Source organism: Monodelphis domestica, chromosome 2 (genome assembly GCF_027887165.1).
Source record: "Monodelphis domestica isolate mMonDom1 chromosome 2, mMonDom1.pri, whole genome shotgun sequence".
NCBI classification, from domain to species: Eukaryota; Metazoa; Chordata; class Mammalia; order Didelphimorphia; family Didelphidae; genus Monodelphis; species Monodelphis domestica.
This window is the reverse complement of record NC_077228.1, coordinates 1,879,289-1,894,306: the sequence shown is the minus strand read 5'-3', so window position 1 is coordinate 1,894,306 and position 15,018 is coordinate 1,879,289. Positions and strand designations below refer to the sequence as shown.

The 15,018-nt window shown below is 48.0% G+C and overlaps 1 protein-coding gene across 5 annotated transcripts in view; it reads right to left on the bottom strand.

Moving 5' to 3' along the window:
* The window catches only part of SLC44A5 (solute carrier family 44 member 5), a 201,976-nt gene that overhangs the window by 12,320 nt on the left and 174,638 nt on the right, over positions 1-15,018 (bottom strand). For all 5 annotated transcript variants that reach the window (XM_056814906.1, XM_056814907.1, XM_016429760.2 and 2 more), the window contains 3 exons: positions 12,930-13,024; positions 3,649-3,752; positions 2,069-2,142 (listed from right to left, as the gene is read on the bottom strand). In XM_056814906.1, coding sequence (XP_056670884.1) covers positions 2,069-2,142; positions 3,649-3,752; positions 12,930-13,024 — 273 coding nt within the window. The remainder of the gene's footprint in view (positions 1-2,068; positions 2,143-3,648; positions 3,753-12,929; positions 13,025-15,018) is intronic.

Sequence of the window (15,018 nt, the reverse complement as noted above, 5' to 3'; positions counted from 1 at the left end):
ACATTTCTGAGGCTATTTTCCACTCTGGGGCTCTCGATTGCTTTTGGCTCTGGCGCTCCCAACGCGCAGGACTAGCTGGATTTGTTGCGGTGCGGAACGTCCCTGACAGCACGGTTTGAGAGGTCCGGGGCCTGCGGCTCCCAGGACGCAGACACCCCTCCTCCACGGACGCCAGGCCCCTCCCTCCTCCCTCCCCCGCTAGAGCGGGAGCTCGGTCCTTGGCTCTGGCCAGGCCTCCCTCAGTGCCTGTTGGTGACCCTTGGGCTGGAGAGCATCGCCGTCATCTTCTCTGGAGAGCATCTCGAGCTCCTCCTCATCTTCTCCTCGGACCCTCCGCCTCCTTCCCCGTCCCCGGGGGCACTTACTCGGGGCTGGAATCTCATTCCTTTGGCCCAGACCCACTTCCTCCCCCACCAGCCAGAACCCTGCCGGCCGGGGTGTTCTGTCTTTTGTCTGCAGTTATGGTGCGCTCATGAGAGAAGCTGTTTATTCGTTCAACAGATGGCTTCAAAGCCGTACTGCACGTCCACTGACCCAGCACGGGCCAGCGAGCATTTATAGCGTGCCGACTGTTTACTCTGGTGTTGGACGTGCCTTTTGTAGGCACCTTGTGGTCGCCAGGATGGCAGCCTGGACAGTCAGGAAAGCCTCACTTAGGATCTTGCCTGGGGCCCCTCCCAGCCCTTTGGATCCACCTCTAAAATGGGGATAATCCTTCCCCTGCCTCCGGGCTACTGGGGGATTAGATGAGAGAAAGATTTGTCAGACTGTGTGGCCTTCCAACACCCTCAGGGCAGGATAAGGGGGGGAGGGCTTCTGGCCCCCTGAATCCAGACTCTCAGGGCAGGATAAGGGGGGGAGGGTTCTCGGCCCCCTGGATCCACACTCTCAGGGCAGGATAAGGGGGGGAGGGTTCTCAGCCCCCTGGATCCACACTCTCAGGGCAGGATAAGGGGGGGAGGGTTCTCGGCCCCCTGGATCCACACTCTCAGGGCAGGATAAGGGGGGGAGGGCTTCTGGCCCCCTGGATCCACACTCTCAGGGCAGGATAAGGGGGGGAGGGCTTCTGGCCCCCTGGATCCACACTCTCAGGGCAGGATAAGGGGGGGAGGGTTCTCAGCCTCCTGGATCCACACTCTCAGGGCAGGATAAGGGGGGGAGGGTTCTCGGCCCCCTGGATCCACACTCTCAGGGCAGGATAAGGGGGGGAGGGTTCTCGGCCCCCTGGATCCACACTCTCAGGACAGGATAAGGGGGGGAGGGTTCTCGGCCTCCTGGATCCACACTCTCAGGGCAGGATAAGGGGGGGAGGGTTCTCGGCCCCCTGGATCCACACTCTCAGGGCAGGATAAGGGGGGGAGGGTTCTCGGCCCCCTGGATCCACACTCTCAGGGCAGGATAAGGGGGGGAGGGTTCTCGGCCCCCTGGATCCACACTCTCAGGGCAGGATAAGGGGGGGAGGGTTCTCGGCCCCCTGGATCCACACTCTCAGGGCAGGATAAGGGGGGGAGGGTTCTCGGCCTCCTGGATCCACACTCTCAGGGCAGGATAAGGGGGGGAGGGTTCTCAGCCCCCTGGATCAGGATAAGGGGGGGAGGGTTCTCGGCCCCCTGGATCCACACTCTCAGGGCAGGATAAGGGGGGGAGGGTTCTCGGCCCCCTGGATCCACACTCTCAGGGCAGGATAAGGGGGGGAGGGTTCTCGGCCCCCTGGATCCACACTCTCAGGGCAGGATAAGGGGGGGAGGGTTCTCGGCCCCCTGGATCCACACTCTCGGCACAGTTTCTGCCCTCTTCCGTTTAGAGGCGCCCAAGGGCTTAGCACAGCCCCTTCTAGAAGCTGAACTCCTCGAGCCTTGGCTGACTGTCAGCAGGCATCCCGCGAAGTGCTGAGGGTTCAAAGGAAGGCAAAGCCGGCCGCCATCGAGGAGCTCCCGCCCTAGTGGGGAAGACCGCAGGGGAGTCGCGGCATGCGGGCACAGAGGACAAGGAAGGCGCCCCCGGGGGAGGCACCACCAGGCCCCGGGACGCCCGGAGGAGACCTCGAGCTTCACGGAGGCCTGCTTACCTCACGACGTTTCTCATCACAAGATGGAAAGCATCTTGGGCCGCCGTGCAGAAGTTGTCTCCGTAGATGGCCACCTGCAGAGAAAAGCCACAAGAAACCTCCCTGGGGGAGGCTCTAGCCTAGGAGGGCAGGACGGGATGCAGAGCTTTCTCCCCATCAGCTATGCCCCGCCCCCCCTTCTGGAAATCCTGGGGAGGGCCCTGGGGGAGTCCTGGCAGGGTCGGAGGGTTCTGGCGGCCCTGGAGACTCCGGACCCAGGAAGGTCCTAGTCAGAAATTCAGAGGAGGCCCTTCTGATCTTCTCAGCGTCCCCTTGGGGAGGTACATGGAGCCTGTTTAACCGTCTCAAAATGGTGGTTTTAAAAGCATAAAAAAATAAAAATAGAGGAAAAGAGATCAAAACATTAAAACACACACATGCATGCACACACATGCACACACATACATGTGCACGCACACACGTGTACACCTCCCCCCCAAGGTCGTGGACCCAGCTTAAGAAGCCCTGATTGGATTGAGGAGGGCTCAGACAGCTTTGTAGAATCTTATCAATCGTTTCTCAGGGAGGTCACCCAATCCAGAGCCTGGGGCCCAGCGTGGTGGGCTGGCCCGCCCACATCCCGCCTAGACTCCTCCCTGGCTCCGGGATGTGGAACCCAATTCTGCCATTTATTGAACTCTGGGTCCTTGGTGCCAGCGCTCCACCTCTAGAGGTCTCCGTCTGGGCCTTTCTGAAAGGAAGGGGCTTGCGGAGAGCCCTTTAAGGCTCTGGGTCTAGAGTGAGGGGCCCTCTAGAGGGGGGACATTTCTCTGGGAAGCCTTTCCCAAGCCATGGGCACTGGAGGCCTTCCAAAGCCACTGACTCAAGGTGTCTCCTGTGGGCTGGAGTGGAGCCCTGCTGGTTATCAACCTGGGAAAAGGAGGTCAGGCTCCGGCGCTTGAGCGGTGGTTCAACCTCTGGCTGGGGAAAGCTTGGGCTGGGGTCTTCCTTGTAGGGACAAGGGCCCACTTCCCCTGGGATGAGGCTGAGTTCTCTCCGCCCACGTCCACTCTAGCAATGTCCACCAGTGGGAACTGTCAGGGGGGCTCCTAAGCTGGAGCTGTCCAGCTGCTCACAAAGGGGAGCAGCTCCCTCATAAGCGCAGACGGAACTAGTTCAGGGAGGGAGGCTCCCTGTTACGGATGCTATTCTTGTGGAAATGGCCCCCCAGTCTGCTCTCTGGCCAGGGGCTTCCCAGCCTGCTCCGCTCTGCTCCCAGGGAAGCGAAGGAACTAAAGAGCTGCATCAGGACCAGCTGCGTTTGGGAGAGAACTCGGCCTCGGCTCTGCGCGCGCTTTGCCCTTTCTGGGGCCTTGACGGCCCTCCTGAGAACTGAACAAGCAGTTCGCGGAAGCCGCTCACACTCACGCACCCATCCGCGCCTGGATTCTCCTCTCCCACAATTGGGTCAAGAAAATGTAAAATTCAAGGCCGAAGGCTGGCTGAAGGCACCGGGAGCCTTCAGCCAGCAGACCCCTGCGCCGCCCCAGGGCCCCTCCCCGAAGGCCCTGCTCTGCTGGGGCAGCCACCCAGGCTCGTACCATGATGTAGGCGTTTCTGTTTAAATACTTGAGGAATTTCTCCAAACACCAGAGACAGAATCTGCAGCAGCACAGAATGAACTTGGACTGCATGCGCTTGGAATCTGGAAAGGCAAAACCAACCTCGGTGAGCGGCTGTCGCTAAATCCTGCCCATCCACGTCCTGTCGTGCGGGGCAGCACCGGCGTCAGAGGGTGTGCTTGTGGGTGTCAAAGAGAGGCCCTCACAAGGGAACCTCGGCCCTTCTCAAAGGCTGCGCTCCAGGAGGACCCGTGTTCAAGTCCCACTCCTGACACTTACTGGCTGTGGGGTCCAGAGAAAGTCCCCTAAGCTCTCTGTGCCTCAAGAAATCCTCTCACTCTCCATTGCTGAGAAGATGCTCTCTTGCATGGCCAGAGGGGGTTTCCCATAGGCAATGGGAGCTCACATTCAGCCATCCGTTCCACCAACATCCCAATTCCTGACAAAGGCAACTCACAAAATGGCCCCAGAATGCCAAAGGGCCCTCTGCCGGCTCTGCCTCCTCTCCACGTCTGCAACGACAGTGGAGGACTGGTGGAAAGAAGGGGAGAGGGCTGAGAGTCTCCCCGTTCAGGCCATTACAGGAGCCAGTTAACTTTGGAGACTCAAGGAATGACCCTGCTCTAATGACCAACAGGTTGACACGCTACAGGAAGAAGGGAGCCACGTCCAGCCATGTTTGTCACCCAGGAGACGGGACAATTGGAATGAAAACGGCTTCTAGCGCACCGGAAGGGCAGCTCTCCATTTCATGCCAGGAAGGCAAAGATCGCAGCGCGAAGAATTGCTTTCATCCTGCCCACAAAGGCAGCGAAACGATGTGTGCATTATTCAGAGTTCCACCCTCTCTGCCCTATGGGACCCTCTGGATGGGAGGGGACCTGTGAATACACAAATGTGGCATTTCTTGCTTGCCCTCAAGGAGTTGACATGCTATTTCTGTGGCCACAGCATGTTCAGATAAGCATACTCGAGACCCAAATTCAGTACTGAAGCTTGGGATGAGACTAGGAGTTCACCAAGGAGAGGGACTAGCTCTTCTGTCATTTCTGTCCCTAGGGCCTTAGCACGCATGCAGTGAGCCTTTAATGACGCCTCACACTGTTGGCCATCTCACAGTTAGCTAAGGGCAGCCTTTTCTGGAAAGGGGCGATAGCTGAGATGATCCATGGAGAAGCGAGGAAAAAGAACTATCCCAGGAATTGGGGACACCCTATACAAAGGCATGGAAGTAGGAGATGGAGGACTCCTGTGGGGAGGAGCAGGAAATCCATTTGGGCTGCAGTAGAAGATGCAAAAGCAGGAGTCATGTAGGAGCAACCTGGAGAGATCATGAGAATGCACTGGAGGAGTCCATGATGGGCTCGAGATGATTCTCCAACATAGGGCATGTGCACCGACACTCCATTTCAAAGAGAAAATGGAAAAAGAAGACAGCAAAAACAATCTTGGAACATATGGTTCAAGATCAAGAAATGGATGACTCTAGGGATGGAGCAAACTCATTTCTATACAACATGGAAATATTCTCGGCGAGTCGGAAGGGGTTGGAGACGGTCAACAATGAATAACGCCACAGAAGGGAATACGGAGAATACTTCAATAGATGGGAAACAGCTCATTCCAGCCATGGCCAGGACTCTCCAGGCATGTCCAGAGGGAGCTGGTGGGCTGTTCTGGGCAAAGGTCAAAAGAAACATCCTGTCTGAGGAGAGTCTTCAGCAGGAACCCTTTTCAGTGATTGGACAGTTCCAGTCCCGACTGTCAATCATCGACTTCCCACAACAATACACAGGCTTATTCTGAAACTATTTGGAGCAGAGACTCCAGGAGCCACCTCATTCCCCAATGCTCAGGACAGAAACAGGGCAGCCCGGGACACTTCCATTTTACCAGTTACCTTCAAAGCAGGATGGTGGAGAATGGTGATGGCCCGCGATCTGCAGGCTTGACCTGCAGCAACATTCTATTGAGGAGAAAAGGTCGGCGGAGACCTTTAGGTGAAGTCTAAATGAGATCACCCTGCACATACCTGTCAGTGTAACCTGGAAGAAAGCAACCAGTGTATGCTGTTGGAAGGAATGGCAGACAGAGCACTGAACCTGGAGTCAGGAAGACCCAAGTTCAAATTCAAGCTCAGACAACGCCTAATTGGGTAACCCTGAGCAAGTCATTTAACAGCCTCAGTTTCCCTATCTGTATCAGAAATAACATCTCCCTCTGAGGCTTCTTGTAAGGATGAAATGAGATAATAATTAGCACAGTGCCTGGCATGGTAGGCACTACATAAATGTTAAGTATGATTATTAAGCTAATGTGAGAAGGAACATATAAGTCAACCCTCTTCCTGCTAATGGCAATGGAACCCCGAAACATGGACTCCATTATTCGGTAACTGATGCACCATGCAAGGAGAGAGCAATTCAATTAAGCCAAGGAGGATGGGAGCACCAGCCACACGGATACGCAGACAAACATGCTCATGCACAGACACGCATAGAGGAAATCTGTGGGGAGCTGACACAACTGGAAAGACTCCCCAAGAATTTTTAAAGATACGAGAGAGCAAAACGATGCAAAAAACAGGCAAAGGCTGTGCTAACATGGCAAGAGACAAGATGGCAGCCGTATGTGTGAACGGAAGATTTGTTCGAGTTTCACTGATTTTCATATACAGGTAACAGAGCAATGATATAAGTCAGGTGCTTTGCTACAATATCTAATAAATGATAATGAACGTTTATTCAAGAGAAGCAGACTCCCATTAGCTCTGGGCAAAGTCCATTTCTCACCCCCCCCCCAAGAAGGCAGGTAATATGATGAGGGTGTACACATACTATCACATAACACACTTCCTGCTCATCGTGTTGAGAAACTGGTGGAAAACTCACGGAGGAAATAAAGCGAAGAATGGTATTTTTCACCTGCATTCAGACTCCACCTGGTCCGTCTATGGGGGAGGATATTTTCTCCCGGATCCTTGCCTTGCTGATAATAGTTAAGTCATTCCCAGTTCATCATCATCATCATATATTATTTTTGCATAGTGTACGGATTTCTCTCGGTTCTGCTCCTTTCACTTTGCATCACTTCAGAGAAGCTTTTCCAGGGTTTGTTTTTTTAAGATCATCTTTTTTTGGTCATCTATTATGGCACAATAGCGTTATATACAAAGCTTGTTCAGCCGTTCCTCAACTGAGGACATCCCTTCAGTTTCTAGTTCTTTGCCACCACGAAATGAACTGTTATACATATTTTAGAATACGTAGCTTCCTTTCCTTTTTCCTTGATCCGCTCAGGAACGAAACCTGCTAGTGGTATTAGTGGGTCCAAAGGTACCCACAGGTTTACGACTCTCTGGGTATAATTCCAGATCGCCCTCCAAAATGGTTGGATTGGTTCACAGTTGCGCGATGTACCGCCCCTATTTACCCACATCCCCTCCGACATTGGTCATTTTGTCCTCTTATCATTTGATCCAATCTAATAGATGTGAAATGATGTCTCAAAGTTGTTTCAGTGTGCATTAAGGAAGGAGAGCATTTTCCATATACCTACGTTTGGTTGGATTTCTTCATCCCCAAACTGTTCATGTCTTTTAGCCATTTATCAAATGGGCAATGGCTCATGCTCTTCTCTATTTGAAAATGTTTTCTATGTAAATGTTATATGAAACCTCCACCCAAGAAACTGTCTATAAATTTCCCCCAACTCATTGCTTTCCTTCTAATCTGAGCTATATTAGTTTTGTTTGTACAAAATCCTTTTCGACTTAGTGTATTCAAAATTTCCATTTTGCAAAATGGATGCACAACCTAGCTATATATTATAAATAAATTAAACGGGGAGGGATCCTATTACCTATCAGATTTGTGAATAAGAGAACACTTTATAAACCAGAGATAGAAAGCATTGTGAAATGTAAATGGATCATTTTGAATATACATTAAATGGAAAACGCTCTACTTCATTATTGATTAGAGAAATGCACACTGGAACAACTTTAAGACATCATCTCACACGTACTGTAAGTTAAGAAGAAACTTTACCATTTTGCACATGTGTATTATTCCCTCTTTTCCCAGATAAATGAGAATAAGCTACTAGCATTACTATCTCTCCTTCCCTTCATTGTAACATTTCTTTCATTCACGCATCTTTTATATGAGATGATTATTCCAATGATTCCTCCACCTCCAATTTTATTATATTTTAACTCATTCTATTATATTCAAATAGGCCTCAAATTGTTCATTTATAAATAGTCCTTCAAGCCACTCAATGAGGTCATTATAAAAGTTTAAACATGTTTTTCCATATGAGAAGTAAACATTTTGACCATATTAACTCTTTAGAATTGGTCTTTCATGTTCTCTTTTTATACTTTTTTCCCATTCTTATATACTGTGATGTACTCTTTTTCTCTAAGATCAACAAAAACACTTACAAAGTATAGGCAGAGGGGCATCTTTGTTATATATGTATATACATGTACATATATATATATATATATACATATGAAGCATCTCTGAGAAACTAAAAGCAAGCATCATATGTACTGGCGTTATAATAGAATCTTTCCCAATAAATATAGGAATGAAGCAAGGATGGCCATCCTTCCAATTATTTTTATATAGTTCTGGAAATGTTAGCAATAGCATTAAGAGAAAGAAATTAAAGGAGTAAAGATATGTAAAGAGATAAAATTACCCTGATTTGCTGGTGAAATGATGATCTACTTGGGAAACTCCAAGGAATCAGCAAAGATTCTGAGGCAATTATAGCTTTAGCAACGTTTCAGGCTACAAAATAAATTCTCAAAAATCAACAGATTTCTATATCATACTAAGAAAAATGGGAAACAATAACGATAAGGGAAACCTCATTCTAAATCACTACAACATATATGAATTATCTGGAAATCCACCTCCCAAGGCACACAAAAGACTTGTATAGTTTCAATTATAAAGAACTCCTGAAAGAAATAAAGAACAATTTAAATAGCTGGAGTAATTTTCAATTCTTATGACTGGGTCATGCCCGTATAATAAAAATGACAGTTGCTGAAATTAATTTATATTTTTAATGCTATACTAATAAAATTATTAAGGGGATGCTTTACAAAACTTGATAAATTACAGAATATATTTAGAAAAATAAAAGATCTTAGGCTTTCAAGTGTTAAGAGAGTTTTCATTAATTTCTCCTTTTTTATATTTAAGAGGAAAAGAAGCAATAATATTTTTTCAGTAAGAGACCCCCTGCTGTGCCACTTGTCAGCAACAGGTAGAGGGGTGTGACCTAGGAGAGTTAGTCAGTTGCAGATAGTTGCAAAAGGGCTTGTGGTCTCTGGGTCTCCTGGGGAGAGGGAGTACTGCTAGCACACTCTTTTGTTGGAGACAGAGAACCAGAATTAAGGCCTTAATAGCCTTAACAATTATTAAGAACCTGGGTATATAGGTAGATAGATAGATAGCAGTTATATTATTAGATATTGAGAGTAGGAGAGTAAATGAGGGCTTTAGTCTAGCAGAAGATAGTGCCCTCTGAAGCAGAGAGATTTAGGGTTATTTAGAGAAATTTAGTCAAGATTGTGACCTGGGGTATAGGTACAAGCTATTGTAAGAATACTTTCACGTTCCTCCTTCCTATTTTCTATCCGTATTTCCTAATAATAAACTAAGTGTTTTGCATTTAGTAAACTGTGCACTGGCTTTTGTTCAAACTTCTACTTCCCAAATTTAACCCTTCACACAAGGTAAATGATAAAAAGAAGGCATGAATGGGGTATAGCACTCTTAGAACTCAAATTCTACTACACAGCAGTAATCATCAAAACTATCTGGCATTGACTAAAGAATAGAGAGAGATCAATGGAACAAACTAGTCAAGGGAGATTCAGAAAGAATGACATTGAATAATCCAGTGTTTGATAAAGTAGAAAACATAAATTATGTGAGGAAAACAGCCTATTTTACAGAAACTACTGGGAAAGCTGGAAAGTAATCTGGCAGAAATTAGGTTTAGACTAACACATTACAACATACTCACAAAACTTTCTGAATGCATATGTGACCTTGATATTAAAGATCATACTATGAAAGTTGAGAAGAAAAACAGATAATATTAATCTCAAAGTTATGGACAGGAGATATCATCTTAGCCAAATAAGAAATAGAGGCAATTAAAAAAGATAACATAAGTAACTGAGTACTTGAAACTGAAAAGTATCTGTACAGACAACATTACACCTGTAAGATAAAAGGGAAGGGGAAATGTCAAGTGGGAAAAAGTCTTTATATCAAAATTTTTTTGATAAATGTTTGTTATCCAAGATATATAAACAATACATATAATGCTAAAATTCATTCCCTTATAAACAAGTGGCTAAAGGATATGAACAATCAGTTCTCAAATGAAGAACTGCAAAGCATTCACAACCACATGAAAAATGTTCCTAATCATTAATAATGTAAAGAGAACTTCTGTGAATCTTAAAACTGCTCAGACTGTACCTTAGAAGATTTGGTTAAGCTATTCCCCTATTCTAACAATGGAAGTACTTGATCAGGAATGTATTGAGAACTTTAAAATTACTCCACCCTGCTCAGACAGTGCCTTAGGGGAAGATAAAGTTGTAAACTCCTGTTTGAACAATGAAAAAGTCCTCAACTCATACTCATAGTGAAGCAAAAACCCTAAGCTAGGTGGTCTATTTTTAGATCTAATACAAAAGGGTGCTAAGTACCTATAAAGGTTAAATTAATCACTGAAAGGTCAAGCAACTTACAAAAGGCAAGCTTAACAAAAGAGGTGTGAAGTTTTTATCTAACCAGAGAAGGTGAGAACAAAATAAGATAAGAACTAGGAATGGGCAGTCTTGGGAAAAGCATCTACTGTGATTGGTAGATGTGAAAATTTAGGGGAGGTGACATAAGAGAAAATTTCTTTAAAAGGAGCTCTCTGAACTCAGTTCGGGGCTCTGGAGGTAGAGGAGTTCAGAGGAGGATCTCTGAGCTCAGTTCAGGAGTTGAGGATTTCAGTAAAGAACTAGAGCTTGCTTTGGATGATTTTGTGGTAAGTGATAAAGACTTGACTGTCTCTGCCTTAAGGCTTAAGCCTAGGCCATTTGGCCTAGGCCCTTTCTACTATTCTCTCTTTCTACTATTCTCTCTCACTCTCTCTTTCCTTAATTCCTTCATTTATATTAATTAAAATCTCCATAAAACCCAGCTAACTTGGGTATTTTTCATATTTGGGAATTTTCCCATGGCGGCCACTTATTTTTTATTTAAAACAAGACACTAAGAATTGTCTTTACAGTTAGGCGATTCACAGTCTTGGAAACCCACATTTTTCACAGTCACAATGCAAATAAAAACAAACTTGAGGTTTCATTCTGAGGTTTGAGAATTGACAAATATGGCAACACTTAATGGGGTTAGGGAACAACAGACACAGTAATACATTGTTGGTAGAGCTGTGAAATGGCACAACCATTTTGGAAAGTAATTTGGAATTATGTAAATTGAGTAACTAAAATATCCAAATCCTTTGAATTGGGATACTCCAATACTGGACTTCTATCCCAAGGAAGCCATTGATAAGAAAAAGTCTATACTCCAAAGTGTTTCTAGCAGCATTTTTGTGAAAGCTAGAAAATGGAAACAAAGATGTCCATTGATTGGGCAAAGGGTAAACAAACTGTGGTCTATGAATGTAATGGCATATTTCTGCCATAAGGAATGGTATGTGTGATGATTATAGAGAAGCATGGAAAGATCCATTTGAACTAATGCAGAGTGAAATCAGCAGACCCAGGGAAGCAATATACATAATAGCTACATCAATGGAACTATCCCCCAAATCAAAAGCGAATGCAGCAACATTGTAAAGAGCAAGTCGGACTTGAGAGAAGAGATGACAGAGGAGACCCCCCAACTCAGCCCTTTGTGGAGGTGGGCTGTTGACAAGGGTCACGCATGGCCTACATTTTGGGACTTTTCAGTGGTTTGATCAGTTGAGCTGCCCTTTTTCTCTCTAAAAATATTATGACATTTAAGCTAGTTGTTGGAAAGGGAAAGTGGGAGAGATAGAAAGGATCCTCTGGTGATATAGGAAACAGAAAACATCAATAAAAGCTTTAGAAAGACAGTTTGGGCTAGGTGGCTCAGTGGATTGCGAGCCAGACCTAGAGACAGGACCTCCTGGGTTTAAATCTGGCCTCAGACATTTTCTAGCTGCATGACTCTTGGCAAGTCGCTTCATCCCTACTGCCCGGCCCTCATCGCTCTTCTGCCACGGAACCAATATTCTAAGATTGAAGGTGCCGGCTTTTTAAAGAGAGAACGCAAGCAACCTCTTCCGTATGAGGTCTTTCCTGGCCTCCCCCCTCACAAGCGCTTGTGCCCTCCCCTTTCTAATTACTTTCTACTTATTCCCCCTGTAACAACTCTGCATCCCAGGAGAAGAGTATTTGTCTTCCCAAATGGAACACAATAAGCTCATTCAGAGTAAGGGGCGCTTTCTTTTTTGCCTTGTAAGCACTTAACCCACATTTACTGATTGACTGGTTTCCCCTCCAATAGAATGTAAAAGTGCTTGAAGACAGCACCATTTCCTTTGTTTTCCCAGTGCCTAGCAGTCTGTTGTAGTACTCGATGCTTAATACATCTCTTTAAATTTGAGATGCAACAACAATGAGAGGAACGAAATGATGATGATGAGGAGGAGGAGAAGGAGGAGGAGGGGGAGGAGGAGGAGGAAGAGGAGGAAGAGGAGGGGGAGGAGGAGGAGGAGGAAGAGGAAGAAGAGGAAGAGAGGGGGAGGGGGAGGAGGAGGAGGAGGAGGAGGAGGAGGGGGAGGAGGAGGAAGAGGAGGAAGAGGAGGAAGAGGAGGAGGAGGAGGAGGGGGAGGAGGAGGAGGAGGAGGAGGAGGAGGGGGAGGAGGAGGAGGAGGAGGAGGAGGAGGAGGAGGGGGAGGAGGAGGAGGAGGAGGGGGAAGAAGAGGAGGAGGAGGAGGGGGAGGAGGAGGAGGAGGAGGAGGAGGAAGAAGAGGAAGAGAGGGGGAGGGGGAGGAGGAGGAGGAGGAGGGGGGGGGAGGGGAAGGAGGAGGAGGAAGAGGAAGAGAGGGGGAGGGGGAGGAGGAGGAGGAGGAGGAGGGGGAGGGGGAGGAGGAGGAGGAAGAGAGGGGGAGGAGGAGGAGGAGGAGGAAAGCCAATGAAGGGTAGGATTGCTCAGTAAGGACTTCTAGAATCTTACCTTTAAGGTGGTGGTTTATGTATTCCAGGAAAAATCGAAGACATTGGACTGTTGTTAGAGTTATAGCTCCCAATGCTATGGAACCTGTGTGATATCTAGTAAGAGATAAAACAAAATAAGGAACCAAAATATTTTTACTAGTAAGTCAAAGAACTATTTAGAACTGTTAGGACAAAGAGTCTAAGTTCTTTCTGCATTAAGGTTTGTAGAAAAAGGCTTCTCGGACAATTTTGCTCGGGTCAGTCTATCCACAGAGGCAGCCTGGCTGAGCTTGAAGTCAGAAAGACTTGAGTTCAAAGCCTGCCTTAGATACTTACTGGCTGTGGAACCTCTTAACCTTTGTGTGCCTCAGACCACCCTCTAGGATGGGCTGCAATCTGACTCAGCAGAGGTAGTTCCTAGATCTGGTCGTTTGTACATGGGTGGGATCATCGATGCTTAATGTGTTCACATAGAAGAGGTTGTTGTAGTTTCGCCATTTTGTCATGTCAAACTCTTCCTAATCCCATGGGCCACACTGTCCATGGAGTTTTCTCAGCAAAGATAATGGAATGGTTTACCATTTCCTTTTCCAGTGGAGTCAGGCAAAGAGAGGTTAAGTGACTTGCTTGGGGTCACACAGCAAATGGCTGGAGCTGAATTTAAACTTGGGTCTTCCAGACTCCAGTGCTCTATCCACTGAGCCACCTAGCTGCCTCCTATGTTAAGGAGGAGTCCATACTGTTTGCCCAGTAGGCAAAGCATTCAGAGGAAGAGAGGGAGAGAGAGAGAGACAGAGAGAGAGAGAGAGAGAGACAGAGACAGAGACAGAGAGAGAGAGACAGAGAGAGAGAGGGAGGGAGGGAGGGAGGAAGGGAGGGAGGGAGAGAGAGTGAGTGGGAGGGAGAGAAAGAGAGAGAGGGAGGGAGAGAGAGAGTGGGAGGGAGGGAGAGAGAGACAAAGAGAGACAGACAGAGACAGAGAGAGACAGACAGAGACAGAGAGAGACAGGGAGGAAGAGAGAGAGAGACACACACACACACACAGAGAGGGAGGGAGAGAGTGGGAGGGAGGGAGAGAGAGAGACAAAGAGAGAGAGACAAAGACAGAGAGAGACAGATAGATACAGAGAGAGACAGGGAGGAAGAGAGACAGAGAGAGAGAAAGAGAGAGACACGGAGAGAGAGAGAGAGGGAGGGAGGGAGGGAGAGAGAGAGTGGGAAGGAGGGAGAAAAGGAGAGAGAGGGAGGGAGGGAGAGACAGAGACAGAGAGAGGGAGAGAGACAGAGAGAGACAGAGGGAGAGAGAGAGAGAGAAGGAGGGAGAGAGGAAGGGAGGGAGGGAGAGAGAGTGGGAGGGAGAGAGGAATAGAGAGAGAGGGAGAGTGAGGGAGAGAAAGAGAGAGAAGGAGAGAGGGGGAGGGAGGAAGGAAGAGAGAGGGGAGGGAGAGAGAGAAGGAGGGGGAGAGAGAGAGGGGGGAGAAGCACAAAGAGAAACAGAGACACTGAAAGAAGAAAGTTCTACCACTTATACATACTTGAGGTAATGCCTACACACCACACACACTGGGGGAAGCTTCATACAGCACAGACCCGAGGCCGAAGGAGCCAGTTAGAGCTCTCAGAGGACTTGATCAAACCCTAGGCTCATGCTTAGCCCCCCGAGGCCTTGGGCAAAGCCCTTCGCATGCCTGGTCCTGGGTTTCCCCCCCTAAGATGAAGGCGGCACCGGAGCCCTCCCAGCCTCCATCTCCCATCCCCAGATAGCTTACTTCATGAACGAGGGTGCCAATAACCTACCACGAGCAGGGCAGGAAGCTTTAAGCTATTCTGCCAATGAGAACTGGGGTGAGCATCTGTGTCTTCCTTGGCCGTTCCCTAGAAGGCGACGAGCCAAGGTGAGGGGAACCACCGAGGACCAAAGCAAAGCTGACGGGCCATCAGGGCACACCATCGGCAGGATGCCCAGTGGGATAGGGACGAGGGCACTGCACTGCAGGACTACGTGGCTGGCATCCCTTGTGAGACACGCACGTGCCAGGCGCCTCTGGGTATGGGACTCCCTCTGGGCCTCAGTTTTCTCATCAGTAAAATGGCAGGGCCAGACCAAA